At 36.9% G+C, this 17,209-nt stretch overlaps 4 protein-coding genes across 5 annotated transcripts; 3 read left to right on the top strand and 1 right to left on the bottom strand.

Moving 5' to 3' along the window:
* Positions 1 to 362: 362 nt before the first annotated feature.
* Positions 363 to 7,984, top strand: LOC132180799 (cell division protein ftsH). 2 transcript variants are annotated; one of them, XM_059593755.2, is made up of 5 exons: positions 363 to 1,751; positions 3,480 to 3,803; positions 4,271 to 4,571; positions 4,725 to 4,927; positions 7,340 to 7,984. In XM_059593755.2, exons 1-4 carry the CDS (start codon positions 639 to 641, stop codon positions 4,922 to 4,924), a joined length of 1,938 nt encoding a protein of 645 aa, XP_059449738.1. In that variant the 5' UTR covers positions 363 to 638; the 3' UTR covers positions 4,925 to 4,927; positions 7,340 to 7,984. The 2 variants fall into 2 exon arrangements, with proteins under 2 accessions (XP_059449738.1, XP_059449739.1); XM_059593756.2 differs by having other exon boundaries at positions 7,351 to 7,984.
* Positions 7,985 to 8,468: 484 nt separating this feature from the next.
* LOC132181396 (Methylenetetrahydrofolate reductase family protein) lies at positions 8,469 to 10,913 on the bottom strand. The gene is made up of 3 exons (XM_059594598.2): positions 10,301 to 10,913; positions 8,829 to 9,718; positions 8,469 to 8,727 (listed from the first exon to the last, which is right to left on the bottom strand). Exons 1-3 carry the CDS (start codon positions 10,826 to 10,828, stop codon positions 8,688 to 8,690), a joined length of 1,458 nt encoding a protein of 485 aa, XP_059450581.2. The 5' UTR covers positions 10,829 to 10,913; the 3' UTR covers positions 8,469 to 8,687.
* Positions 10,914 to 13,427: 2,514 nt separating this feature from the next.
* On the top strand, positions 13,428 to 13,921 carry LOC148585945 (stress-induced protein KIN1-like). Its single transcript, XM_088516955.1, has 3 exons — positions 13,428 to 13,484; positions 13,605 to 13,673; positions 13,847 to 13,921. The coding sequence occupies exons 1-3, from the start codon at positions 13,428 to 13,430 to the stop codon at positions 13,919 to 13,921; spliced, it is 201 nt and encodes a 66-aa protein (XP_088373081.1).
* Positions 13,922 to 16,600: 2,679 nt separating this feature from the next.
* LOC132182988 (stress-induced protein KIN1-like) lies at positions 16,601 to 17,135 on the top strand. The gene is made up of 3 exons (XM_059596374.2): positions 16,601 to 16,678; positions 16,788 to 16,856; positions 17,061 to 17,135. The coding sequence occupies exons 1-3, from the start codon at positions 16,622 to 16,624 to the stop codon at positions 17,133 to 17,135; spliced, it is 201 nt and encodes a 66-aa protein (XP_059452357.2). The 5' UTR covers positions 16,601 to 16,621.
* The last annotated feature ends 74 nt before the right edge of the window (positions 17,136 to 17,209 follow it).

Genomic DNA, 17,209 nt, shown 5'->3' on the forward strand with positions numbered 1-17,209 from the left:
ACGCCACCCCCATGGCTCAATTGGAGTGGCCGGTCACCCCAGTTTTTTTATTTTTTATTTTAATATTTTGTTATATATATATTTTTAAAATAAATAATATTTTATTATTTATTTTTAGTTGAGATACGTGGTAAAATTGTGGCTGTTGGATGACATTAGATGGTCAGGATTTGAGAAAAAATTGTTGGGCAATTTTTTGAGGATTGTCGGGGATCCTGATCCCTAAACGCAGCAATTTTTACCATCTACGAAAACGGTTAACGGTTATAATTACATGCCGAGCCCCACCCGGCTTAACATGTGGATATCTTTCTTATCTTACGAAGCTAAGATCTTCTAAAAAGTGAAAGCCTACACATTTCTTATCTTACCCAGCTGAGACAAAGTCCCAATTATCAGGCCCGTCTCCCTTCTCTGAAGCTAGAAGAACCAGGTAATACACCAAAAGCTAATCACTTTACTGGGTCTGTTACAGCTCTAGCAAGTGTTTCTCACTTTGCAGTTTATTGTTTTCCCAATATTCTCCCATTTGTCTGGTGTTTTTGGTTTCAATGGTGGAAGAATCTCATATATTAAGTTCATACAGTTTGTGGGTAATGTTAGTTTTATAGATTGCCATTGCTGTGCAACAGACGTAGATGGCTTGTTTTTCTGTTATTTGCAACAAAGGGTTTCTTATTTCTCTAGAGAAAGTGGGAGTTCGCGGTGGAAAAACCAAGTCTTTGGCTAGATATAGAGGTTTTTGTTGTGGTTTATCTGAGTTTTCCTCTCGGGGGTTCTATGATTGCTGCAAATCTCAAATTGGGTTGTCCTGGAATAATAAGCTTAGTTCCCTGATTAGTGGGAATAGTGGCTTGGGCTTTTACAATTGTTGCAATAAATCTCAACGTGCATTGTCTTGTAAAAATGTGATCGAGCCACTGAGGAGTGGAAACAGAGGAGATAAACAGACCCACTTGGGTAAAAAACAGAATGTTTATGTGAGATTGAGAAAGAGGTTCTCATTAAGATTACGCCCGAGGTTAAGGTTATTAAGCATAAGACTGAAAATGATTTCGATTAGGTCAATTCTAAATGATATTGGAATGTTTTTGCGGAAGAACATAAGACGACTGGCACTTGCAACTTCAATTTCTATTGCACTGGGGGCAAGCTATTTGTTTTTGAAGTTTTCAGCATTGCCAGCTCCAAGGGTTGTTCCATATTCAGACTTGATATTGAGCCTTCAAGATGGGTCTGTTACTAAGGTTTTACTTGAAGAGGGATCTCGTCGAATATATTATAATACGAACTTGCAGAGTACTTCGAATACTGAAACATCACATGGGGAACCGCCAGTAATTAATGTTGCAACTGAGAGTGGATCTGATAAGGTTGCAACAGATGATGGTTCAAGAACAAGCCAAGCACTGAATGTAAGTGTATTGAAAAGATTTTCAAGGACTCGAGCTTCTAACCCGGAGTGGCAGTATTCGACGAGAAAAATTGATCACGATGAAAAATTTCTCCTTAGCTTGATGAGAGAGAGGGGAATTACATATAGTTCGGCTCCTCAATCAGTGTTGACTTCGATGAGGAGTACTTTGATAACTGTGATATCTCTTTGGATTCCTCTGATTCCTTTGATGTGGCTTCTTTATCGGCAACTTTCTGCTGCTAATAGTCCAGCAAAAAAGCGGCAACCTAATAATCAGATGGTTGGGTTTGATGATGTGGAAGGTGTTGATGCTGCTAAGTTGGAGCTTATGGAGGTAAGATTTATTCGTTGAAATTGCATCAAATGCAGAAATCCTGTCCCTAATTTATATTGTTGAGACTGTAGATTTCTGATTTGATAAGGCATAGTTGCATTGGAAACTTATAACAAAGTTGATAATTAGGAGGCATGGCATAGTTTTTTCCCCTTATCTTAGAGATTTTTGTGCCTGGTTAAAAACTTAAAACTGCTAGATACAAATGGCTAGCAAACCCCCCTGCATATAAGCTATTACTCATGATTCACTTTTAGGACTTCTAGATTTTTGAGTCTATTGAATATGTACTTATATATGTGTGCCACTTTTGAGATTATTTAGTATGCAGTATTTAATGCCAAAAGAAAAAAAGTTTTAAGTACAAAGAATTATGCAAGGTGCTACTAAAGTACTGATACTTTACTTTATTTGGTGGTGTTCATATAAAATATTTAAGTTGTTGTGGAACTAGAATGGGAATATCTTAATATTGTTTATTGTGAGTCTGGATGAGCAACTTCGATTATGTAACACACAACTCCTTCAGATTCGGTTAGTCCTGAATGTCCAAACACAAAAGACGCAGAATTGGAGAGTTGTCTATATTGGCTCATCTTTTAATTTCAGGTATTGACTTCTAGAGTAGGTTTAAGGACCTATTGGCCGTTCTTGAAGTCCCTCTGCAGTAGTCATACTAGTTTATGAACATTTGCCCCCTTGGAACAGGGTTGGTAGTTCTTAAATTGTAAAATCTGACAGATCATTGAATCATAGGCTAAAATTCGTAGCACCTACTTAATAGAAAATTGTAGTCTTTGCAAAAGAGATTTCTGTTTAAATATATGTGGATAATGGGGACTTAGTTGATTATCTTCTTATGCATTGTGCTGCATTGAAACTGATTTTACAAGCAGTTTGTGCAGTGCTGACATTTAAATTTTTACTCTCATTTCTGTGATGGCTGCCAATTTCAATATCCTCCATGCTAAATACAAAATAAAATATATTTTCTCAAGTGAATTAATATAAGACAATTTGTAGTGATCATCATCTTGAATTGGCAATGTTCTTCTAATGTCCATACATGCCCTTAACAACCACCTGTTCAAATTTTAGATTCGCATACAAACTTCGTCCTGATTTTATGCTTACATTGTCACAATTTCTATTAAAAACCTTAACGATAGATGTATGATGGGAGCAATTTGATAGCAAAGCATGTCTTAAAGAGTGATTTGTTTAATTTTAAACATTAGGGACTGTTTTGATAAAAGGTTAAATCTTAGGGACCTCTTCAATGTTTTTCCTATTTTTTGTGGCAAGAATTGGAGGCATTCTTGATCATCTGTTATGATTGTAATGGGTCATCAATGTATATTTGTGGTATCACATATTTTAATTTTAATTTTATCCCACCTAGTGCCTAAGGCGTGCAGCAATCTTCTGCATCATTTTATACACGTTGCGGGCACTTTAGCTTTCTCAGTAATATTCTTGTGGAAGCTTCTTCATTTGTATGAAAACTGATCTAGAAGAAGAAAAACAGTGCAGATATCATTCAATCTCTCTTTCTCTCTCTCTCTCTCTCTCTCTTATTTGTCCTCTATGGACTTCTGAAGCCAGTTTGCTTGAAGACCGTTGTTTATTGTCTAAAACATTGTGTGAACTATGTGCCCTAGATTGGTCTTGTACTTGTGATCAGAAATTTAATTTTCTTCCTTTGATATTTATGGACACAATTTATAGATAGTTTCATGCCTGCAAGGAGATGTTAACTATCAAAAGCTAGGAGCAAAGTTACCTAGAGGTGTATTACTGGTGGGCCCTCCAGGAACAGGAAAAACATTACTGGCCCGTGCAGTGGCTGGAGAAGCAGGAGTACCATTCTTCACTGTTTCTGCTAGTGAATTTGTGGAGTTGTTTGTTGGAAGAGGAGCAGCTCGTATTCGAGACCTTTTTAATGTGGCAAGGAAGTCTGCTCCTTCAATCATATTCATTGATGAACTTGATGCAGTTGGAGGGAAGCGTGGTAGAAGTTTCAATGATGAACGTGACCAAACATTAAACCAGGTAAGAATTCAAATCTACTAGCAACTCTTGCACTCTTTTTGTCTATATGTTTTACATTAACTATTTTTCAAATGATTTCTTAGCTCAAGTGGCCTTTTGCATTATTACTATGGAATTCCACTTTATAGAGCATGATATGATGTTATCAAAAAAATTTGAATCATTGTCAAACCTACTGAATTCAAAAGAAAGAAAGAAAGAAAGAAAGAAAGAAGTGAATTCCTGTTTTGAAAAAAAAAATCTGAATTTTTTGTTTGTTTGTTTGTTTTTGCTTTTGTTGAGAAACATATGCATCCTCTAGAAGTCTTGACCTTTTTTTTAAGACTATTGATATTCTTAGCATATACTTTATCTATATCAGGATCACTGGATTGTTTCCTTTTATGATCATAAATCTTAATTTTCTATGCGGTTGCATGGAAGTTCCATGTTTCAATTGGCTTTTAATACTGTTTCTGCTTTTGTAGTTGCTCACAGAGATGGATGGATTTGAGTCGGACATGAAAGTGGTTGTTATTGCAGCAACTAATAGGCCTGAAGCATTGGATGCAGCTCTCTGTAGGCCTGGTCGCTTCTCAAGAAAGGTACTTGTAGGAGAACCAGATGCTGAAGGAAGGAAAAGGATATTGGCTGTACATTTGAGAGGAGTTCCACTAGAGGAAGACAAACATCTTATCTGCGATCTAGTTGCTTCCCTGACTCCAGGTTTTGTAGGTGCTGATCTTGCAAACATTGTTAATGAAGCTGCTTTACTTGCTGCTCGTAGAGGTGAGGTGGAAGTAAAAACCTACAATATTGTTTGAGCAGCCCATCCCTCCCCCCTTTTCTTTCCTTCTTCTATCTCATTGTTGTTGTTTTCTTTGTCCTCTTGGTGAATAATGGACAAGTAAGTGTAAATATAAATTCTTCTGGGTTTTGCAGGCAGTGAAACTGTGACGATGGAAGATATAATGGATGCTATTGAAAGAGCAAAATTTGGGATCAATGATAAGCATCTGAGGCCAAGTACACTAAGCAAGGAGCTTTGGAAACTGTTTCCCTGGATTCCCTCTATGGTGGGAAGGAATGTCACCAGACAGGATGGAGTGCAAGGTCCATTAGGCTATCAAACTCTTAGCTGATAAGTATGTTTGCTTGATGTCTTTTACTGTTACATATCTACTATAATATTCAGAATGTTATATAATTTTTGAATGTCAAATAAATTTTGATTTCTATTTATAATCTTCTCCACAAGAGAAATATCCATTATAATAAATGCAAAGCCTTTGTGCTAATTCCTTTCCCATACTAATCTTTAGAGAGAGAGAGAGAGAGGATAGTAACTGATGGGCTTATGTTATTTTCTCCATACTAATCTTTATAACTACCACCAACCTAGATAAAGATAAATACCACTAAACCTAAACAAAGACAAACTCAACTAGATAAATGAAATGGATAAAATCCTCTAAGACTACCCTTCAAGTTGGAGATTATCAACTTTGAACAAATAAATGTAGCACATCCATGATGAAGGTCTTTTAAGGAGTAGCAAAATCTACTTACCGCAAACAACTTGTCACAAACAGAATCAACAAACTGAAAAGGATCTGAACAGACCATGTAATCGCTTGACTTGGCCAAGAAACAAACTGAATTGGCCGAAAAATCATTGAGCTAGTCGAAAAGCCAACTGAATCGGCAAAAAACAAACAGAATTGGCCCAAAAGCCAAATGAGCCAGCCGAAAGAGAATGGAATCGGCTGAAATTCAATGAAACACGTAGAAAACAATTGGGACCAGCCGAAATAACAATTGAACTGGCCAAAAGTTAAAAAGTATGTTGGATTGTGGTTGAAACTCCGGTGGAGGGGGAGGAGGGCTATTCCAAGGAGGTGATGGACACGATGAATTTCGCCTCTGTGATGGGGTTGTAGGGAGGTGATGATAAAAGTATGTTGGATCTTTTTTCTTCTATCGATAAGGACAAGAGGGAATCTATTTCTGTTTCTAAGGTTAAGGGGTTGAGGGAGCTCAACAATTTGGAGTGCACCTTAAATTTGGAGGCGACTCAGGTGAGGTGCCAGCGTCGGCGGGGGTTTCTCGGGTCTAAAAATATTTTTTCTTTTCCCCCCTGAGGTGCATTAGGGTCTTTGGATTTTTAGGGCTGTTATTGGGCATTTGTAGGTCTTAGTCCTGGTATGTTTCGGGCTTTAGGGTTTTTGTTTGGGTCTATGTGTGTCTCTTATGGGGCCCCTTGTGAGCTTAGGGTTTTTTTCTTGGGCGATTCTTGGTGCTCGCTTCTACTTAGTGTAATTGTGTTGCGCCCTTTTGGGTTTTTTTGATATGTACATTTTTACTTATCAAAAAAAAGTTAAAAAACTTGACCTAAAACAACCAAAATGGGCTGAAATACAACTAATCCAATCGAAAAGGCAACTAAACGAGCCGAAACTCAATATACTCGACTGAAAATCTCCACAACAGACCAGACTCACACCAAATGCACCAGAAAGTAATGAAAACCAGTCACCACATACAGCTACACAACGACATATGAATGCGAGTTTTCCTAGAGCGGCTCAGGACTGGGAAGTGGATGCCTTGCCTCAGTCTTCAGGTTGTTGTATTTAGTAAGAATGAGAAGGGAAGAGGAAGACAAGTTGTAATGGGTCCCTTCTAAAAGAGGGTTGTTTGGTGTTAAATCCTTATAAGGGTAATGGGTTGTCATAATGATTTTCGTTTGTTTATATTTGGTTTACTGCATTTTCATGTTCATGTTTATATTTTTTTTTATAACTTGGTCTTTGTATTGTGTGCTCAAAGTTGTTATAGCTTGAGGGGAGTATTAGAGTATGTTTTTCGTTTGCTTGTTTCTTACAAGCTGGGCTTCTGTGATATATATACTCCAGCTTGAACGGGAGTGATAGAAGAGTTTGTTATGGTTTAGAGTTCACGAGTATTTTAATCATTGTAATATTTTTCAACCTATATAATAAAGTATGTGAGGCTATGTGAGGTGTAAGGAGCCTCCACCTTCTCTCTAATTTTTTCATGCAAACTACAACACTATTATTACTTTATATTTTATTTTCCTACTCTTTTCCATAAACGAATGAAAGCCTTGAGCTTAAATTACAGTGAGCAGGTCAGACTTGATTTTGACTGGGTTAACTATCAAGTCACCTTTTTTTTTGTTTGTCAAACAATAAGTCCCTTCCACAAAATCCATGCACTGAATGGGCACTGCTTTGGAAATTTGACTTGCAAACTCTTAAGATTCAAGGCCCTCAGTTTACATTGGACCAATAGGCCATTGATCAGTATGTCTTTTCATGCAGCTGAAACATGTTTGGTATACGGATATGCTTAAAGGATGTGTCATTTGATATGCCCATGATATTTGGGCTTGAACATTTTGATATCCTTTTGTCCTTCCCTTTTCCTTTTCAGTTTTTTTCGAAATCTTAAGATACATATTTCATGCCCTTTTCAGCTTAAGTTTTGAATTGTAAATGACTAGTAGCCCCTCTTAATCTTATCACTGGTGCCAGCAACTTGCCAGAAAGAATACAAAGGACAGGATCTTGGATTCCATATCAGTAAAGACCAGGACCACGTTTTTAGTGGGAAACATCAGTGTACCTGCATTTCTTCTATAGCATCAGCAACTGTGGATGGTAGCAAGCAAGCTTTGGGATCTGATTGAAAAAGAAAAAGAAAAAGGAAAAGGTGGCAAAGGGCAGTGGAATCTCTATTCAACTTTATGTGGTTTGTGGGAAGATATGGATTATATGGATGGATGGATGGATGGCTCCCCTGTGGTTGAAAGTCATTATCCGAATGGGAAGTGCGATGCCCTAGTCAGAATACAAGATTGCCACGACAAAACCAATGATCTCCCAACTTGTTGGGATTCCACTTGTGATATTGAGACCCACTAAATCCGTGAGGCGTGAAGCATATGCCATATGAATATCATATGATGTTGATTGAGCATTTTTCTTCCTGGTTGATTGAGCATGATTATGTCATGAAGGGTTCTTTGCATTATACTTCTTACATCATGAAATGATACAAGTCAGAGCCTGGACAGGTTTTTTCTCCAAACTGTTACGTGTTAAACATGTGGGTTGCTTTTTCCTAAGTTAGTTTGTTCTTCCTTAGTAACAATAATTAATGATTTTTTGTTTTGTTTTTTTCACTTTGGTTTGTTATAATAATGTCACGTGCATGAGTCATTACATATATCTCAAGATATGGGATTGAGATTTCAGACCCCTCAGCCCATGCCGCAATCAAAACACATGCATGTGACCGACATGCACATGCACATGCTTATCACTTATCAGTAGAAATCAATCTGTGATGAGGATAAGCCAAATCCTTTTTCAGATTTGAACTTCAATTTCCCAGGCAATGGCAGCACTTTCCAGGCAATCTCATTTCACTCAATCCCCCATCTTTTAGTGCACTTTCCAGGCAATCTCATTTCACTCAATCCCCCATCTTTCCTGCTTTAATTTGCTAAGGAATTTCAAGCAAACAATTAAAATAAACTTCAACAAACAACAACAAATTCAGACCAAAAAAAAAAAAAAAAATTCCATTAAGCATCAATTGATTGATTTCTAAGAGTAGAGGTAATTTTTTTTTTTTTTTTTTTTTATTATTTTTTTGGGGGTGGGGTACAAGTAATTGCCTTGATTTCTCAAGGAAGAAAGGAAAAAGTATTTGTTTCAAGTTATGTATCAAAGTAGCATGCTTGATCTTGTAACTTGTTTGCTTAAGTTTCTTCCAAAGAAAAGAAATGCTGCTTGCTTCATCAGAAGTCATCAAATTTGCAATCATAAGACCAATTATATTTGTACAGATTGTTCAAATACTACATCTTCTTCGCCTTTAGAAAACAGCTGCCATCAGTCTCCTCTTCAACTCTTTCCTGCATAAATGCAAGCAAAAATCAGAACAACACCATAGAAAGAAGAAGAAAAAAACAATTTTGGTTGCTTTTTTTTTTTTTTTGGAAAACTAAAAGTTTACCTCATGAGTTGCCTGTCAAGGGTTGAAGCAGATAAAAGACCTCTATTCTCTTCAGCCCTCCTTAGAAGGTATGGCATGACCATCTCTACAGGCCCAAAAGGCATGTACTTGCTCACTTGAAACCCTGCATTTCTCAAGCCGAAGGAAAGCGCATCAGCCATTCCATATAGCTGCGCAAATTGCAGCCTCTGGTTCAACTTCCCAATACCCAAATCATTTGCTTTTGCCACTGCAATTCTCCCTGATTCAACATTGTGAGTGGCAAGAACAAGTGCTCCAGGGCCATTGGAAATCTTTTCTAGCAAGAAAGAAGCACAGTCATTGTAGCACACATGCGTATCCTGTATAGAATTGTGTATAGGAGATTCAAAGCCCAATGAAGAAGCTAGTTTCCTTTCACTTGACATATAAGCTCCCCTCACCAACTTGAACCCCATGGGGATTCCCTTTTTGTCTGCAGCCATTGATGCCAGCAACAACCTCTCTTTGGCATCTTTCAAGTATGCCTGAATTGTTCCATGCACAATTGGGTTGTCATCTTTGTTGTACATGATTGCAGAAGAGTAGGTGAAATAGTCAATGGCGGGTTGAATGGAACTATACTCTGCATCAACTGTTAGAGGGATATTGGCTTCTAGACATTTTTGGCATATTTTTAGCAGTCTCTGGTGGCCTAGCACAAGATCATTCTCCTCTTCTGGGGTCAATGGTTCAGGCTTCTTAAGGGTGTGATATGTAGGGGTTGAACCTGAGAAAATGGGGAGGGTTTCCAGCTTCTTCCATGGCAGATTGAAACAAGGGTCTTTGTATTCCCATCTCAACAAGTCACTCACCCGCTCAAGCAGCTTCATTGGGCAAATCGCGGTGATTTTCACAACCAGACAACTCACCTATTCAAATATCAAAGAAAAAAACACAAAAAAAAAAAAAAAAAAAATCATTCTACATTAAATCTAAACTGTAATTTTTTATTTTATAGCATCAAATGCAGTCCACACATGTTCTACAAATACTTGCAAAAAAAAAAAAAAAAATCTACAAATTGTCAGCAGGTAGGACCCACAAGACACGTAAGCTTTCTCGGACGTAAAAAAGTGTGCTGACAAGACATTGCCACGTCAGAGTGGAGTACAGGCTCATCTCATGCCCATAACTCGTTTTGGGTTCTAATTAACCCAAGTTATTATGAATTTTTTAATAACAAATTATGATAAACAAGAAAAGTTGAACACGTTTTTATTTTTTGTTTTTAATTTTCAAGAGACTGTTTTTTTTTTTTCGAAAATTAGTTTAATTTATATATTTGTGTGAGAAATCAATCCAAATGAGTCATAGAAGATTAAATTATGTTTAGTTATTAAAGAGAAAAGCAGAATAAAGAAAAAGAAAATTGTTGAATCAGAGAAACCAAAGACTAGCTGAAATTAATTACAAGAAAAAAGAAGAAATGGGGCGTGGAAATTGAAGCTTACGGAAGAAGGTGGAAGAGACGTGGCAGACTCAACGGTGTGAAGGAAGGCCTCCAAGTTACGATCAGATGAGTCGTTGTCGCCGGCGTATTCCACAGCGTAATCGAGCATGGATCTGAGCCCACAAAGGTGGAGACACCGCACGGATTCTCCGGCGGCGGCAGCGTCCTCGCCGGCACAGAAGTGCTCGTAAAAGGTGTGCCTCAGGGCGCCCAATACGGCGCCCCTGGTCAGGCCCACGTGCATGAGGTTGGACCGCATGACCCACGTCCCGAAATCCACCATGGGCTCGATGGCCGCGGCGTGGAGGATTGCGGAGGCGCGTAGGACCTTCGACGTCGGCACGCACGAGAAGAGCTTCTCGGCATCGTCGAGTCTGAGCGGCGCGCTTGCTGGTGGCTTTTGGAACGTGGGTTCCGGCTTCGCGATGTGATCGACGGCGGCTGACGATGACGCTGATGATGGTGAGGTTGAGGAGGTGAGAGGCCTGGTGATCAAGTTGCGGAGACTTCTCAGCACACGGTTTGCCATAAACTATACGAGTGGTGTGGAATCAAAAGGCTGATTTTTCACTTTCCAAAATATAGAATCTCTCTACACTTTCGAGGAATCTCTCTCTCTCAGACTATATTACGTGTGTTTTCGTGAGGCTTCGGCGGATTATATAGGCACGAAAACTGACTGTCTGACTCTGGGACATAACAGAATAATAAACATGATGTAAAAGGGTATATACTTAACTTCTATTCGTGTAGTTTTAATAATGATTTTAATAGTCACATCATTTTTAATAGAATATAAGTAAGATACAAGTAGACCACTTAGAATTATTCGTATATATAAGAATGATAAAAAAAAACATGCTAACATTTGAAAATTCAGAGGTGTATGATTATGATTTGCACAAGAGGACTGTGGTCTTTAAAATTATAATTTAGTGTTTAATATCTTGTGAATTTCGAAGCATAGAAAGAAAAAATGAGAGGCATATATAGAGAGGTAGGTCGGATTAGAGGGAGTTATGGAAAGGCTTTGTTGGTGGTGTGTGCACTAGATAAGTGCCAGCTTAGTTCGGAGAAGTGTGAGATGGCATTTGGTGGACCAATCGAGTTGTCAGAATTTGAAGCCCAGCGTGGATCTTATATAGATTTACGCGCTTTCTTACCTACGTGGTTACAAGCGCTGATTTTGCGGGGCGAGTGCGGGTGGGGTGCCGGGTGCGATCACTGATCGGTTATCGGAAGGAGGAGAGATATGGGTAGTGAAATGCTACGCGCCTCATTGGGGGCCGTGACCTCGTCCAGTGCTAGTGGTTTTAAGATAGACAGGATCATACATGGCTTCACGGAATATGGAGGGTTGATAGTGATCTTGGGAAAGAGACAGCATCAACATTTTTTTTTTCATCCTTTCTAATCTTATCTATAACTTTAATAGATTAATTATTAAATTTGTAAACTCATACAAATTTAATGGTTAATTCATTTATTTATTATAAAAATCATTAAAAAATGAATAAATTCTATCATTTATCATTTTTACTATAAGTTTTACAAATTAGGCTTACTAATTTAAATGCTACTTATCTCATTAATCATTAAATAATTAATAAAAATTTAATTAGTGTTAGTATGGTAGAACCACTTTGATTATTATGTCGATTTGTAACTCCAAAAAAAAAAAAAAAAAAAAAAAAAATGTGTGGCCAAGCTGCCAATTGGGCAAATTGGCCACCTCCATTTGACCACGGCATGGAAGATGGTTTTGGCCATCCCCAAGTAGAGGGACAAAGGGAGGGGGGGATTGGCATAGGCTATGGCCTTGCCTCAAATCTTAAGAACAAAAAATTATATATATATATAAAGTACAAAAATAATTATAAGATATTGGCCCTTAGGAGAATTTTTTTTTTTTTCACCCTCGGCTCCTACCCATAATAGTTTTTGGTTCCGTTCCTGCCCAAGTTGGTCATACGACGTGTTCAAGCCAACCCTTTTTTTTTTTTTACACTTGTATGGGTATTTTTTAGAGTTTAGGTTGTAAAAAGTCACTTGCATCGTATGTGATTGGCATTCCGTCCAAAAATATGGACAAAAGTGATGAATGATCTAACTTGCCACAATATTTATATACTTCAAGGGAATCGACTGTCACTTTTTAAATATTGGATGTTAAAACACAAAAGATGATTACTTCATGAGGGGAGGGTAAAGAGTATTTTTCATTGTATTAGTTTCGATCCGTGGACCCAAAAAGAATATTTTCTCTTTATAAACAATGTTTGGATCCAATTTGTTTTAGAAACATATGCTATCTTTTTATAAACATGAACCTGAAAAATTTAGAGCCACACGCTTTAACAAGATTCCTTTCTTTTCCTTTTTAAAATTTCGTAATCTACTTCAATTTATTTGTTCCTTTAAATCATATATTTTCTCTTATAAATCATGTTTGGATCCAAGGATGGAAAGGTTAATTACTTCGAGAGTGAGAGCTAAAATCTTAGTAGTGAGAATGATTGTATCCGAAATAATCGCATGTCCTCTCTTTATACGAGATTTCCACCAACAGGGTACGACCTTTGACTAAGTGTTATACGCTCATAGGGTACAATCTTGACCAATCATGACGTCAGATTACATCATTGTCCTAGTGTGGCGCCAAATTACAACTTACAACTTACTAGCAGGTTGTCATCGTGACTTAATATTGCTAACTAGTCCTAATTTTGTGCATGTACAAATGCAAAAGAAATACCGAAATGCCTCGTTAAGCTATTTACCCTAAGAGAGAAAGGAAAAATCCGATAACACTTACTTTTTTCTAATCAAAAACCAAATTATCTCAAAGAAAAAGTCTATATATCCCACAAAAATCGTAACAAACTTTGAATTGAATGATAAGTCTCATCAAAAGCAGCTCCTGCCTTCTAGTCCAAAGGCCAAAATTAATGCCCAACAAGCATACACGTGCATAGCAATGCATTGGCTTGAAAATCCTATAAATTAAAATTTCCCTCACATTCACTGTGAGCAGCATCCATCACCCAATTAAGTTTAACTTAGTTTTTCACAGCTCTCCGACAGTTGCTTTGTGAGTTTGTTTTTGTTCCAAACAAAGACTAACTAAGATGGACCAATCCCAGAATGCGAGTTACCAAGCTGGCCAGACCAAGGGCCAAGCTGAGGTGAGTTATACTACTACGTGTTCCATGCATGTATCATGCGTATGCATCATACATCTAAGACAGATGGATCCCTTCATATATGAACATATATGATGCTGATATGCATGTTTTGAATTCCAGGAAAAGACAAGCGGCATGATGGAAAAGGCAGGCAATGCTGCCCAAGGTGCCAAGCAATCATGCCAAGAGGTTCAACAATTAATGTTTTAACTAATTAAGGCTCCTTTTGTTTCGGCATACAATGGTTTTTGAAAAATGTTTTTTGTATCTTTTGGTGTTTGGTGCGGCAAAAAGTAATAATGAAACCGAAAATATTTCCGATTTAACTAGAAAAGCTTATTTAATTGGAGTTCTATTTGCAGAGTGGTGAGCAGATGAAATCGAAGGCACAAGGAGCTGTTGATGCTGTTAAGGATACACTTGGTGCAAATAAATGAAACTAATGAAGCTCATCGAGGAAGAACCAAAACCCTCTTTCTTTATCATCAATATTCGAATCACTGTTGAAAACTCAAGATTCTCTTCCACATAAATTTAGTGCTTTTGCCTTTTGATTTATGAATTTTTGTTTTTCTTGTACTTCGCACTTTCTTTAATAATTCTTGCTCTTATTGATCTGATTGTGATCAAATTTGTCATGCACAATGTTTCTTAGATTAATATCTCTATCAATAATTGGGTAGGCCTGTCCATTGTAATTAATTGAACATACAAGGAAAACTTCAGTTACCGCTCATGATTTTTCATCATTTTCGTAATCATTGCATACTTTTGAAAGATGGTAATTCCAAATTGACACTTTTTAAAGTTTAAGGGTATGATTGCAAAAATGATAAAAGATCAAAGGGTAATAAGTGAAGTTTTTCCGAACATATATATACATGCATGTTAACATTGCAATCCAAAACAATAATTAAATACATGACCAAAAGTAATTATGCAGCTGTGAATTCAAGAACAGTTCCTGTGAGAGAGTTGTAATGCTTCTTAAGTGCAATTAATTGCAATTTTCTATCATTTTGGATCAAAATCATAATGCTTCCATTCAACAGGAAACTCAGATTTGAGTGCTCACCATATTTTCAGAGCCCTCCACCATTCCTTCATTTTAATCTCCAGAAGATTTTCAACTCTATATAATGTAGGGGAGGCAACACATGCCACTGACCAACATGGTACAACATCAAGATTTAAGATCCCATCACTGAAATGGGAATTCTCTATAGCAACGTGTCAATAACTGCCATGTCACCATTTGGTGATGTGACAAAAAAAAAAAAAAAAGAGGTCTAATGTAGACACGTCACTAATCCAATGGTTTTTTTTGTAGTGGATCAATGCCATAAAATATAGAAGATTTTCAACTCTATATTTTCAAAGCCCATCACTGAAGGGGAATTCTCTTAGCATGTCAGGCAATTTGATGACCAGCATCAGACAATTATAAACATATTGGTTGCAGACATAGAGCAAAATAAGAATTATTAGAGTTAGTGAATTTTAGGAAATAATTCTTCTATTATATAGATTTTCCTATTATATAGTTAATAGCAAAAATTCTTTCCTATTATATAGATTTTCACTTTCCCTTTGTCTGGAATCAAACATACTTAGAGCATATTTTGGATTGTGTTTGAGAGATAGAGTTTTTAAGTCAAAAAATACGTTTTGGCCATTTTTAAAGTGAAAAAAAAAAAAAAAAATTACTTTTAAATTTTTTTTATCAAATATGTCAGCTTTTGTTTAGCACAATTTTTTAAGTACTAAAAGTACTTTTTAATAACTCTCTAACACAATTCCAAACATACTCTTATTATGATAGCTTCTTTCCTTCTCATTAGCATCATTTACTTTTTTTGCGAATTCCTGGGGGAGGAATATCTGCCATTAACTACTAAACAAGGAATGGTTCCAACTCCAAGTTTCATCAAACAAGGCATTGATTAGTAAGCATTTGAGAGCAAGCATTTGCTTCAGTAATTGACCTCAAAGTCCTCAAGAGGTAGCTTAATTTGGCTCTGGACCACGCCTTATTAAGCGGAGATCACTAGTTCGAATCCCCCTTTTCTCTTCCCTTATGTGGACATGTCAAAAAAAAGTAATTGACCTCAAAAGAAAAAGTAACACTATCAAAATGTCATTCACACTATTAAAATGTCATCGACATAAACATCTCAAAAAGTGTATCAATATCTCAAAAAAATGTATCAATTAGAATTTAAGAGATAGTGGCCTTAATCAGGAGCGCGCATCAAGATTTAAGAACCCTATTCCACTCAGAGACATGGGTAGCTCAGTTGCAGGGATCTTATGCTTGAGGAAATTCAGATGGACTAAATTTGTTGTTTATTCTAAATTACTCAAAGTGATTTGATTTGTATATATTTGTTTCCTTATTTGGTTTGAAAATTAATAAAAATTTACCTACTAATATTTGCATACCAAAGAAATCCTATTTGATTTAAAATTGATGGGGGGTGTTAGCATGAAAACCTCCAATGATTGAGTTAGCAAGAATAAAAAGGTTAATTGCTTTTAAAGTGGGAGCTAAAATGTTACTAGTGAGAATGATTGTATGATTGTGCTTGAAATAATCACATGTCTTCTTGTTAGACGAGGTTTCCGCTAACAGGGTATAACCTTTGGCTAGGTGTCGTTCGCTACTATGACTTACTGGTAAGTTGTCATCGTGACTTTTTTTATTATTCGTGACTTGATATTGCTATAATTAGTCCCGATTTTACGGTACATGCAAAAGAAATACTAAAATACCCTAATAAGCTACTTAACTCGAGGAAAAGGAAAAATCCAATAACATTTACTTTTTTCTAATCAAAAACCAAATTATCTCAAAGAAAAAGTCTATATATCCCACAAAAATCGTAACAAACTTTGAATTGAATGATAAGTCTCATCAAAAGCAGCTCCTGGCTCCTGATCCAGCGGCCAAAATTAATGCCCAACAAGCATACACGTGCAGATCGAGCAATGCATCGGCTTGAAAATCCTATAAATTAAAATTTTCCTCACATTCATTGTGAGCAGCATCCATCACCCAATTAAGTTTAACTTAGTATTTCACAACTCAAACGGTTGCTTTGTGAGTTTCTTTTTGTTCCAAACAAAGACTAATTAAGATGGACCAATCCCAGAATGCGAGTTACCAAGCTGGACAGACCAAGGGCCAAGCTGAGGTGAGTTGTACGTACATGCATCATGCATGCATTTATCATACATCTAAGACAGATGGATCCATTCATGTATGAACATATATGACGTTGATATGCATGTTTTGAATTCCAGGAAAAGGCAAGCGGCATGATGGACAAGGTAGGCAATGCTGCCCAAGGTGCCAAGCAATCATGCCAAGAGGTTCAACAATCAATGTTTTTACTAATTAAGGCTCCTTTTGTTTCTGCATATAATGGTTTTTGGGAAAATAATAGTCAAACCGAAAATATTTTTGATTTGACTAAAAAAGGTTATTTAATTAATTGTATTAACACAACCTGCTTCCATGTTTAAGCCTCGTTTTGTTGATAATTGCTTACATTACATATGGAGTTCTATTTGCAGAGTGGTGAGCAGATGAAGTCCAAAGCGCAAGGGGCTGTTGATGCCGTAAAGAGTACACTTGGTGCAAACAAATGAAACTAATGAAGCTCATCGTAGGAGAACCAAAAATCCTCTTTCTTTATCACCAATCAATCACCGTTGAAGACCCA

Source organism: Corylus avellana, chromosome 5, assembly GCF_965113065.1.
Source record: "Corylus avellana chromosome 5, dhCorAvel1.hap1.2, whole genome shotgun sequence".
NCBI classification, from domain to species: Eukaryota; Viridiplantae; Streptophyta; class Magnoliopsida; order Fagales; family Betulaceae; genus Corylus; species Corylus avellana.